The 12,421-nt window shown below is 45.6% G+C and overlaps 1 protein-coding gene across 6 annotated transcripts in view; it reads left to right on the top strand.

The window, feature by feature from the left end:
* FAM178B (family with sequence similarity 178 member B) overlaps nt 1-12,421 on the top strand; it is a 114,750-nt gene that overhangs the window by 17,006 nt on the left and 85,323 nt on the right. For 5 of the 6 annotated variants that reach the window (XR_009602595.3, XR_009602591.3, XM_060607936.2 and 2 more), the window contains exons 2-5: nt 5,755-5,824; nt 6,026-6,465; nt 7,977-8,038; nt 9,914-10,021. Coding sequence is in view for 3 of the 6 variants with exons in the window: in XM_060607936.2 (XP_060463919.2) it covers nt 5,755-5,824; nt 6,026-6,465; nt 7,977-8,038; nt 9,914-10,021 (680 nt within the window). In the remaining 3 variants the exon portion in view is untranslated. The remainder of the gene's footprint in view (nt 1-5,754; nt 5,825-6,025; nt 6,466-7,976; nt 8,039-9,913; nt 10,022-12,421) is intronic. The other variant, XR_009602603.3, reaches the window with a different exon arrangement.

The raw sequence follows: 12,421 nt of genomic DNA, 5'->3' as shown, positions 1-12,421 counted from the left end.
TCTTTAATTTTTTTCAACAATGTTCTGTCATTTTCAGAGTTTAAATTTTCCTAAATTTATTCCTAAGTATATTATTTGTCCATTTCACCTAGGTACCTAATTTGTGCAGTTGTTCATGGTATTCTCCCTTTTAATCATTTTTATTTCTGAGGTTGATAGTAATGTCTTTCATTTCTGATTTTAGTAATATGAGTTTCTCTCTCTTTTTTTTTTTTTTTTTTTTTTTTTTGGTCAGTCTGGTTTGGTTTGTCAATTTTGTTGGTCTTTCCAAAGAACCAACTTTTGGCTTTGTTGATTATCTCTATTGGTTTTTTTTTTTTTTTTCTGTTCTCTACTTTTGCTTCCCCACCAATCTTCATTGTTTCCTGCCTTCTGCAAGCCTTGAGTTTAGTTTGCTTTTCTTTTTCTAGTTCCTTACAGTATAAAGTTAAGTTACCGATTTAACAACTTCTTTTTTTTTAATAATGTTTATTTATTTTTGAGAGAGAAAAAGACAGAGCATGAGTGGGTAAGAGCCAGAGAGAGAGGGAGACACAGAATCCAAAGCAGGTTCTAGGTTCTGAGCTCTGAATTGTCAGCACAGACCCCAACCTAGGGCTTGAACTCATGAACTGTGAGATCATGACCTGAGCCACCCAGGCATCCCTTAACAATCTTCTTTTTTAATGCAGGTGTTTACAGCTATACATTTTCCTGGGAGCACTGCTTTCACTGCATCCCATACATTTTGGTATGTTTGTTTCGCTTACCTCTAAGTATTTTTTAATTTCTCATATGATTTCTTCTTGGATCCATTGGTTACTTAAGTGTTGTTTTATTTCTACATATTTGTGAAATTCCCACTTTTGTTTTTTACATCTAGTTTCTATTGTGATCAGGAAAGATGCTTTTTAGGATTTCAGTCTTTTTAAATTTATTGAGACCTGTTTTGTGGCCTAACATGATCAATGCTGAAGAAAATTCCATGTGTACTTGCAAAGAATGTGTATTCTGCTATTGCAGAGTGAAGAGTTCTGTAGATGTCTGTTATTTCTACTTGGTTCATGGTGTTGTTCAGATCTTATATTTTCTTTTGAACTTCTATCTAGTTACATTATTGAAAAGAGGATATTGAATCCTTCAGCTGTCATTTTGTAACTATTTCTCCCTTCAGCTTTGCCAATTTGCTTCCATATTTTGGAGCTCTGTTTTTAGTTGCATGTATGTTTATAATTGTTATGTCTTTTCTTTTTAATGTTTATTTATTTTTGAGAGAGCACATGAGAGTCAGGTGGGCAGAGAGAGGTGGGGGACAGAAGATCCAAAGTCGGCACTGACAGCAGCAAGCCCGACATGGGGCTCAAACTCCCAAACTGTGAGATCATGACCTGAGTCATGGATGCTTAACTGACTGAGCTGCCCAGGCACCCCTAATTGTTATGTCTTCTTGATGAATGACCCTTACATCAATATATAAAGGCTTTCTTTGTCTCAGTAATTTTTGACTTAAAGTCTATTTTGTCTGGTTAATACCAGACAAATACTAATGTATAGCTACTTCAGCTGTCTTTGGGTCTCTATTTGCATGGGGTATCTCTTCCTTTCACCTTCAACCTATGTGGTTATAGTGAGTCTTTAGCAGATAGCATGTAGTTGGATGTTTTTTAAATTTACTTTGGTAATATCTGCCTTTTGATTTGAGAGCTCACTCCATTTACAATTAAGCTAGTTATTGATATGAAAGGATTTCTGCCATTATGCTATTTTGTTTCCTGTGTACCTTACATCTTTTTTGTTCCTCAATTCCTCCATTACTGCCTTCTTTTATGTTTAATTGGCTGTTTTGTAGTGTACCATTTTGGCTCTTTGCTCATTTCTGTTTCCAATTATTTTATTAGTGGCTACCTTGGAAAGTATAATTTATATCTTAAATTTGTAACAGACTAGTTTGAATTAATACCAGTTTAGCTTCAGGGGCGCCTGGGTGGCCTAGTCGGTTAAGCGTCCAACTCTTGATCTTGGCTCAGGTCATGATCTCACAGTTTGTGAGTTCGAGCCTTACATCAGGCTCTGTGCTGACAGCACAGCGCCTGCTGGGATTCTGTCTCTCCCTCTCTCTGCCCTTTCCCCACTTACTCTCTCTCTCTCTCTCAAAATAAATAAATAAACTTTAAAAAAATTACCAATTTAGCTTCAATATATACAAAAACTCTGCTCCTATACAATTCCATCCCTCCCCTTTATGTTTTTATTGTAACAAATTACATCTTTGAACCATTGTGTGTTGATTAACATAGATGTGTAATTGTTGTTTTATGCATTTGTCTTTTAAATCAATATGGAAAGGAGAAGAATTACAAACCAAAAATACAGTAATACTTGCATTTTTACTTACCTATAAATATCACATAGTTCACAGTCTAGTTCAGATTAATACCAACTTAATTTCAATAAGATACAAAATTTCACAACTATATAGCTCTATTCCCACCCCCTCCTTTGTGCTGTTATTGTCATGTAAATTATATCTTTAGACATTGTTTTCCCATAAAGACAGATTTGTAATTATTGCTTTATGCAGTTGTATTTTAAATAAGATAGGAGAAAAAGAGTTACAAATAAAAACTACATTTATACTGTCTTTTATGTATACCCATGTTCTTATCTTTATCACTGTTCTTTTTTTTCATGTGGATTCAAGTTACTCTCTAATATCCTTCCTTTCACTTTACCCCGATGGATATACTTTAGTATTTCTGATAGAACAAATTTGTTAGAAAGAAATTTTCTCAGTTTTTGTTTATCTGGGAATATCTTCATTTCTCCTTTTTTGAAGGATAGTTTTGTGGGAGACAGCATTCTTGGTCCATAGTCTTTTCTGTCTTTACTTTGGATATTTCATCTCACTGTCTGCTGATCTCCATGGTTTTTGATAAGAAATCACCTGTTAATCTTATTGAGACTCCCTTGTAGGTGATGAAGCATTGTCTCTTCCTGCTTTTTAGATTCTCTCCCTGGTGTTTAAAAGTTTCATTATGACGTATCTAGGTGTAGATCTCTTTGAATTTATCCTACTTGGAATTTGTTGAGCTTCTTGGAAGTGCAATATTCTTTCTGTCCCCCTCTACCCCACCCACCCCACCCCTGCCATCTCTGTCTCTACTCCTTGGACTCCTATTATGCATATATTGATATAATTAATGGTGTCCCACTGGTCTCTGAGGCCCTGTTCATCTTATTCTTTTTTTCATTTTGTTCCTCAGAACTGATCATCTCAATTGACCCAAATAAAAGTTCACTGATTCTTCTGCTAGCTCACATCTGGTGTTGAAGCCTTCTACTTAGTTTTTCATTTCAATTTTTATAGTTTTCGACTCCAGAACATCTGTCTACTTCCTTTTTAGAATTTCTTTATCTTTATTCATATCCTCTATTTGGTGAGACCTTATTCTCCCCTGGTTTCTTTAGTTCTTTGTCATGGTTTCCTTCAGTTCTTAGAGCATATTTGGCAGTTGATTTAAAGTTTTTGTCTAATAAGTCCAGTGCCTGGGCTTTCTTAGGGACGGCTTCTTTCCTTTCTTTTTTTTTGTCTTTGAATGGGCCATACTTTGTTATTTCTTTGTATTCCTTGTAATTTTTGTTGAAAATTGTCCACTTTGACTATTATAATGCAGTAACTCTGTGAATAGGATTACCCCCCACCTGAATTTGCTGTTGCTGGTTGCTGTGAGTTGTAGTTGTTTGTTTAGTGATTTTTCTAAGCTATTTTTGTAAAGACATTATTATTTTGTTGTGTGTAGTCACTAAAGTCCCAGTTCCTTTAACTTGGTGGTTAACTGGTAAGTTGTTAGAAAGTCCCTTAAATGCTGCCTCCGCCACCACCACAATAAAGCTCTTCTGGTCTTTAGAGATTGGTTCTGTGTTGGAGTACTCCTTCAAAGCTTAGGCAGACCTTATGCAACTCTGCCCAAGCCTTCACTTTCTGCTTATGTGGAGCCTAATGATCAGCCAGAGGTAAAAACTTACGGTCTTCTCAGGTCTTTCCTAAGCACGTGTTAACCCTGGGCAATCATGTGGCCTTCTGGACTCTCGGGTTTACGTGGGAGCTTTTTAAAACTTTTACTCCAACATGTATCTCCTTCCTCAGCCTCTTCCTTTTCAGACTTTGCAGACTGCCTGCTGCTTGCCCTACCTGTTATCCCTTGCCCCAGGTGGTTGTGGTGGTCCCCTTGTTTTTAAATACTTTCAACTGCCCCGGAGGCCACTCCAGCCCTGAGAAAGTTCCAAGTGGGATAAAACAAAGGTAAGACCCAGAGTTGATGAGTTGATCCCCCGGGGAGCCGGGAGCCACCAGGAGACAGGTCAAAACACACCACCACAATTCTTTGAGAATAAAGTTTATCTTGCCCCCGTGGCACCAGCAAGCCACACCGGGAACACAGCCTCCACAACTGCCTCTTAGCTGGGGGTGGGGGATGATAGGCGGGTAAGTTCAAAAGCCCAAACATAATTTTACTGAAATTTAGCAGCTTCTTTCTTCATTAAGCCTTCATTCCCTGGTTGTTATCAGTTTCTTGTTAGATTCCAGAGTTCTGTAAGTATTGGTTCTGACAGATTTTGTCCGCTTAATTATTGCTTTCGTGGAGGAACAAGTTTCTGGGGTTCCCTTCTCCCAGGTGAACATTTTTGTAGTTATTTTTTTTAATGTTTATTTATTAATTTTGAGAGAGAGAGAGAGAGAGCGGGGGAGGGACAAAGGGAGAGAGGGAGAGAGAGAATCTAAGCAGGCTCTCCGCTGTCAGCACAGAGCCCCATGCGGAGCTCCATCTCATGAATGGTGAGATCATGACCTGAGCCGAAATCAAGAATCAGACGCTTAACCAACTGAGCCACCCAGGCGCATCTTGCAGTTATTTTTATGTTGATAAATTGCTCTCTAGAAAGAATAAATCATTTTACAGTATTAACAGCAATATATTTCTTCATAGCCTTGTCAACATTTGTTATTATGAATTTTTAATTTTTTATGATTTCATTGTCATTGAAGAATACTTCAGAGTCATACTGATTTGAGTGTCTTCCACTGTTGTTGAGTTTGAATCCTTGTTGAGTTAGTGTTTGTGTTTTTTGTAAATGGTTGTTTCGTTTGGTCATTAGCTCATTCAGATATTCGCCTTTCATCTGCATTTCAGTTGATCTGATCCTGAGCCTGATATGATGAGAGGTGTCTGTGTGTGTGAGGCATGGCCCATCTTAGCTGAGGACGGGCAGCTCCTAACACTGGAGGGGGCTTGTTGTACCACCTCTGGGTATCTTTAACTCATTCATTCAACAGAAACGCACCAAGCCCTACTGTGTGCCAGGTCTGTGCTGGTTCTGGGAAAATGGCGGGGACTAAATAGCCCTGCTCTGTCCCTTGGGAACAAACAACCTTTATGGGGGTGACACCAAACAAGCAAGACATGCAGAGTGTCTTCTCAGTACACAACTTTCCTGTGGACCTATGCTAGTTTTGATTTTATGCAGGTTTTAAAAAAATGTCGATGTCCTTACACTTGCCTATCACATCCTTGAAATGAGAGGTCACATGGAGCCCCTTTCACCTCAGCAACTTGATCTTCATGGTGCACAAGCTTGGTCCTTGGGGTAGAACTGGAGGGGGATTTCCCTTCTGGGCACCAGTGGGCCCTGCCCTCCTCTCTAGGGAATCTAGGGCTTCAGAGCATTTAGCTTTCTTCTGGAGGCTCACCTCACCTGACAAGCCGTTCTTTCTAGGACAGAACGTCCAGCAGTTTGCAGATGGCCAGGCCCCAGAAGACTCTGCTAGCCCTTCCTCAGAGAGAAGGTAGGCACTCTTACCTGTACAGGTAGAGCCATTCTGAGGCTTAGGGCCACAAGGAAGTGGACAACCCATGGTTGAGGTGTTCCCCTTGCATCCTGCCCACAGCAATCTTGAGTTGTCCCCTCTCCTCACCCAGCATGGCACGGTGGCTGGGATGGTGGTGGGCAGGTGGTGGAATACCATGATATTCTGTCCCCTCCACAGGGGTCCAGGCAGCCGCTGTGGCACCCACCCTGTTGCCTAACTTGAAGAGGAGCTGCTTCGACCATGCTCTGCACCAGGGGCTCCTCCACCCCACCCGGCGGCGCTGCAGTCCCACCTCAGCTCCAAATCCCAAATTGTCAAAGAAGCACAAAGTGCATGCAGCCGGGGACATGTTCCCCACTGATTGGAGCCCACCACCCATAGAGTTCCTGAACTTGAGGGTACCACAGGCCAGCAAGGGGGCCCCAGCACAGAGGTGGGTAGGCCCAGGGGGCCCTCAGGGCCTGAGGACATGGGCTCCCCAGCTGCCTGAGGAGTTAGGCCAGGAGCCCCAGGACTTGGACCCCCAGGGGAGCCTGACCTCACTGGAGGAGCTGTTCTGGAATATGGCAGGCCCAAGCCAGAAGGCTACAGCTCCAGTGGTGGACACCCACACCTTGGTAAGCCAATAGCCACCCCTTGGCCTCCTCTCCTTGCTACCTCTCCTCAGTCACCTCCAGACCACCCCCTTTTTGGCCATTCTCCCTTGGCCATATCCCAACTGCCCTTTGTCGGCCACCGCCCCCTAACCACCCCTCCTCAACTGCATACCCCCAACCTCTCCCCATCTATGAACCCTTGTGGCTAGGATGCATCTCTCCCCTTATATCTGCTGCTAGTCCCTGCTAACAGATGGCTTGGGGTGGTGCCAAATTGGATCCCACTTCTGTGTGGGAGCCTTCAAGGCTTTTGAGGCTAAGGTTGGGGTTATCCACTTGGGGAAAAGAGGGACCTCGGTGCCTGGGTCTAGGCTAGGCCAGGCACAAAGACTTGGGCTAACTCTAGTCAGTGGATTGACATGCCTAAATGGAAACTTTAGTGATGAGCTTTAAGCTAGGTGAGAATATATAGCTGTTTATAGGTAGACTGTGGGGACACGGATCCAGGAAGTTTATTCTGAGAATAGGACTTAATTATTGTAATAGCCCAAGATTGTCAGTAATCTAAATGCCCACCACTAGGGAATTAATATATTATGTTCTAGTCCTACATTAGAAAGGTTTGTGGTGGCTTTTTAAATTTTTTTTTTAACGTTCATTTATTTTTTTTGAGACAGAGAGAGACAGAGCATGAACGGGGGAGGGTCAGAGAGAGAGGGAGGCACAGAATCCGAAACAGGCTCCAGGCTCTGAGCTGTTGGCACAGAGCCCAACGCAGGGCTCGAACTCACAGACCGTGAGATCATGACCTGAGCCTAAGTTGGACACTCAACCAACTGAGCCACCAGGGGCCCCGAAAGGTTTTGTTTTTTTTTTTTTTAACTTATCTCTTTAGTATTGATATGGAATGCTCTCAAGACATACTATTAATTAGGCAAACCATAAGAGACTCTTAAATACCAAGAACAAACTGAGGGTTGCTGGAGGGGAGGTGGATGGAGGGATGGGCCAAATGGGTGATAGGCATTAAGGAGGTCAGTTGGTGGGATGAGCACTGGGTGTTATGTGTAAGTGATGAATCACTGGGTTCTACTTGTGACACCAATGCTACACTGTATGTTAACTTGAATTTAAATAATTTAAAAAATGGAAGACATCCTACTCATTGAACAGAGCAAAGTATAAAATAGGGTTCATAGTTTGCTGCCATTTGTGTTACGGGTGGTGGCAGAAGGGAGTCTATAATGTACTACTGTTTGCTTGTCTGTGGATAAAATGTCTCTGAAAGCACACCAAGGAGCAAACACCTGTGGTCACCTGTGGGGAGGGATCTGGCTGGCTGGGGATGCAGTGAGGCAAGACATCTTACTATATGCCTTTATACCTCTTGATTTTTTAATCATTTGAATGGGTTGCCTATTCAGAAAAATAAAATAAATAAAGGGCTTAATTTAGATTAACTTTTATTCTTTTTCCCCTTCTATCTGTCTGTCTTTCTGTTTGTCTCCCATTCTCACCTCCTGTTTCTCTAGTTCACCTCTGGAGCCTCGGAGAGCTATGCCAATAGCTTAGATTACTTACTACAGGAGAAGCGGTAAGCGTGGAAAAGGGTCCATCTTGGGATGTTCATTCTATGGGGTTGGCAGCAATTTGCGGGGGGGTGGTTGTCCTCTAAGACTCCTAGCAAACTCGCCTCAGGATCAAGCAGCCTGCTGCACTCCTACACAGCGTGTCTCCTGGAGCGTCCTGTGTGCTCTGATCAATAGTGAGCATGTGGTATGGCAGCCGAGTCGCAGGGGGGCATCTTGAAGGCAGAGAGCCCCAGACCTCTGCCACATCCAGAGCCCTTGTTCAGGGTTACTGTGGGTGGGATGCAAGGAGAATCCCTTGCTCTCTTCTGCCCAATTCATGCCCGTGTGGCAGCCTCTCAGCTCCCACTCAAGTGTTCCGTGGGCGAGAAGGGGAAAAGGCAGGCAGCTTTGACGGAGATGTATAGCCTAACTATTGCCACGATGGTGATGCAGGCAAGTAAAGCTCATCGAGGCACCTGGCACTGGGAGGTTCTCACTCGGCTAGGTCCTGTGCCAGGTGCCAGATAGGTGGAAGTGATTGTACAGGAGCCTCTCACCTGGAGATCTAACTGAATGATTCCACTATCTCCCATGCTGGAAAGTTGCTGTGGAGGGGCCTGGAATACTGACACCTGATTTAACCTGGGGGTCAGAAGAGGCTCCCCACAGGTAATCCTTATCTCTGAACTTTGGAGGATAAGAAGATTTGGGGGGCAGCATGGGTGACCACACATGTGAAGGTGGGTACAGCAGATAATTCTGGTGGCTGACTAGAACTGGAATTCTCAGCACTGGAGAGTAGGGGTTGGTGGTCCACATGGCAGGAGGTACAGCCAAGATGTGAACCACAGCTGGATCACGAGAAGCCTCATGAACACAAGGTTGAGTTGGGAGAATTTTAAGGAGATAGTGATGTGATTCCTGCTGTGTTTCAGAGATCGCTCAGGCTACATTATGGAGAATGGATGGGAAGGGTGAGAGGAAGGAGGGTGAATAGTGATTGGGTGGGGTCTTGGGAGGAAGGTGGTAGGGCTGTGATGAATCTGCTGACCTGGGTGGCTGGGGCTCTGGGACCTGTGTGGAAGGGAATTCAGACCCAGACGTGTGGCTTCAAAGGATCCTGGGCACATTCAGCTGGAAATCATCCAGTTGTGGCTGGCTAGGAGGATCTGAACTCCAGACAGTGGCCTGGGCTGGAGATGAAATCTTTAGGAACTGAGGATCTTTGGGGAAGGTCAGGGCGAGCACCTGGAGGGGGAGGACAAGGGCTGGGGAGGCTCCCTGGTTGTTGTGGAAGCAAGGATCCAGAAGGCCGAAGGATGCACTTGTACCTGCTTGGGAGTTTAGTGTGGTTAGGGCAGGAGGGAGGTGAGGGAGTCAGGTATCTAGCAAGATAATCGTAGGTATGCAGGCTGTGGTGGGAACCGACCTCTGGGGCTAGAGGCCACAGGGTAGGGAGAGGAAGGGAATGAGCAGGACCTGGAGAACTGCCCCTGGCGCTGGAGAGGCAGGCCATGTGTCAGGGGCTCTGGGAGCCATGAACCTGGGGACCTCTCCAGGTCAGTGTGGCCCGACCCCAGGAGGAGGAGAAGGAGCTAGGCACAGGCCTTGATGTGTTAAAAAGTGGGCAAATCCAAAACAAGGCACACAAACAGAGGCATGTTTGAAGCTGTGTGGTGAAAACTTTCCTTGAGGCCTGTCTGCTCTTATCTGCTTATTCAGAGAGAGCACAATGGATGCAACATGATGCCTCTCCCCTGCCCCGTCCAAATCTAACATTGAAGGCCTTTATGCAGGAGTCCAGGGCCGTGGCCCCCATTCCTAGGCCTAACCCAGTATCAGGGTTGGATGACTGGGGACAGCGCTGACCTCTGTTGTTGGCTCTCATCTCTCTGCAGGGAACAGGCCCTAGAGCAGGAGCGAGAGAAGCTGCTTCTGCATGATTGTCCTGACCTCTACTCCCTGGATCTGGCTGAAGATGAGGCGCCTCTCACACCTGAGCACAGGTGGGGGTAGTGGGCACAGGAAGGGGCAAGGGCCCATCCACTCTGGGGGGGGCGGGGGCCACCTCTCAAGGCACAGGATTGTCAACTGGCTCTCGGTTTTAGACAGTTCACCAGCAATTTGTGTACATTTATGAGTTATCAAGCTGCCTCCTTTTCTTAAACCTACATTTAAAAAAAAAAACCCAAAAAACCCTTATATTCATTCATTGGTTACAGAAATATTTGATTACCTACTGTGTGTCAGCGTCCAGTGGGGGCCTTTGAGGACATGGAGATATAAAAACACAGCCTGCTCTGCCCCGGTTGTCTGCTCAGATTTATAGAACCAGATCTCTTGGGAAAATAACTGCACAAAACTACAGTCTAAGAGAAAACTGTCTTTCAAGGGGAGGATATGGCCATATGACATTTTTCATCTTCCCCTGTCTGGAGAAAAGAAGATGGCTTTTGTCAGTGCTGTCATGTGGGCAGGGGTCTGCTGGCCATGATTTAACTGGGCCATTGGCTGGGGGTGGGCTGGTGTTACCTGAACCAGTGTGTCTCAGAGATGCTGAGGGACCACAGTTGAATCCATCTTCAGGGTACCCTGTTAGCCACCCGTCTATCCACCTGTCCAGCCAGCCAGCCAGCCAGAAAGCATCTATTAACGCCAGCTTTGTGCCAGGCTCTTCTACAGACCCTTGGGATTCAGCAGAAACAAAACCAGACAGAAATCTCTGCCCTTCTGAGTGAAGATAGGTGACGAGTGCTCAGGAGAAAGAGAGGTGGTATAAGGAGTGTGGAAGGCCTGAGGTTGTGCTTGAGGGTCAGGGAAGGCCTCGGTGAGCAGCTGACTGGCTTCTGGCAGAGCCCTAAGAAGGAGGGGCGAAGCAACTCTGGGGGCCCTGCAGGGAGAACTTACCTGCAGCCTTGGAGGGGAGGGCAGGGCAGGGGAGAGGAGGTCAGGGAGAATAAGGGTGGGCTTGACATCTGAGCTTTTTCCCTGTGTGAGCCGGCCGCCACTGCTCCAAGCAGGATCCTCTGCCTCTGTGTCAAGAATAGACTGGGGCGCCTGGGTGGCGCAGTCGGTTAAGCGTCCGACTTCAGCCAGGTCACGATCTCGCGGTCCGTGAGTTCGAGCCCCGCGTCGGGCTCTGGGCTGATGGCTCGGAGCCTGGAGCCTGTTTCCGAATCTGTGTCTCCCTCTCTCTCTGCCCCTCCCCCGTTCATGCTCTGTCTCTCTCTGTCCCAAAAATAAATAAAAAACGTTGAAAAAAAAAATTTAAAAAAAAAAAAAAAAAAAAAGAATAGACTGGGGAGCATGGGGGTGGGGTGTGGCGAGGGCAGAAGAAGAAAGACAGGCAAATGAGCCATGGCAGTAATCTTGAGAAGTGAGGGTGGCTGGGAGTGAGGGTGGGGGGGTTAAGGAGTAGGCAAATTCTGGATATATTCTTAGGGTGGAACTGAGAGGATTTGTTGGTGAACTGGATGGGGAGGGTATGGGAGAAAGAGGGGAGCTGAAAGGGACCCCTAGGATTGGGCCTGACCAACTGGAAGTTTGGAGTTGTCTAACTTGGGGAAGACTAAGTGACGAAGGCTGGGGTGGGGCAGTTGTGGGATCAGGAGTTCATTTGGGGGATCCCAGAGGTGAGACCAGGGAGACAGCTTGAATACCCTCATCTGGAGAGGCAAGCTTGGGAGGCACCATGTGTAGGTGATGTTTAAAGCCACAAATTGGATGAGATCACCTGGGGAGCGAGTGTATAGAGAGAAGAACAGGGGCCCAAGGGCACAATGTAGAGGTCATGGTGACCTTGACAAAAGCAGCTCTGGTGGGTTGCTGGGGACGAACCTAACTGGAATAGTCCCACAGGAGAACAAGAGGAGAGGTGGGAAGAGAAAAATGCACAGTAGCTGAAGGGGGAAATGAAGTCAGAATAGATCTTTCTGTATGTCTTTCTTTTACTTGGTTCCTCCTTCCTTCCATCCCTCCCTCCCTCCTTTCTTCCTTTCTTGCTTTCTTCCTTTCCCCCCTTGCATCTCTCCCTCTCTCATTTCTTCCTCCCCCCCCCCAACCCCCCGCCTTCCTCCCTCCCTCCTTTCCTCAGGAACCCAGTTTCCAGGAGGGGCTGGGGTGGAGTCTGAGGAAATGAGGTCACCTCATGTGACCATGTGGCTGCAGGCAGTTGGTCACCATGCCCTGGAGCATCTGCCTGTTCAGGCTTTGCTTTTTCTGTCAGCCTGAGTTATGTTAGTAAGCATTGGTCTAAGCAATGATAGGTCAAGTTTTCATGCACACTCTAAGTTCGCATTCTGCCTCCACTTACTAAGGGAATGTTGAGTGATAACATACAGACTCCTTTGGGGCCTCCATTTTAGGATCTCCAAATGGTTTACATTGCTTTTGTTGCCCAGACATGG

Source organism: Panthera onca, chromosome A3, assembly GCF_046562875.1.
Source record: "Panthera onca isolate mPanOnc1 chromosome A3, mPanOnc1 haplotype 2, whole genome shotgun sequence".
Taxonomy (NCBI): Eukaryota; Metazoa; Chordata; class Mammalia; order Carnivora; family Felidae; genus Panthera; species Panthera onca.
This window is presented reverse-complemented; position numbering and strand designations above follow the sequence as displayed.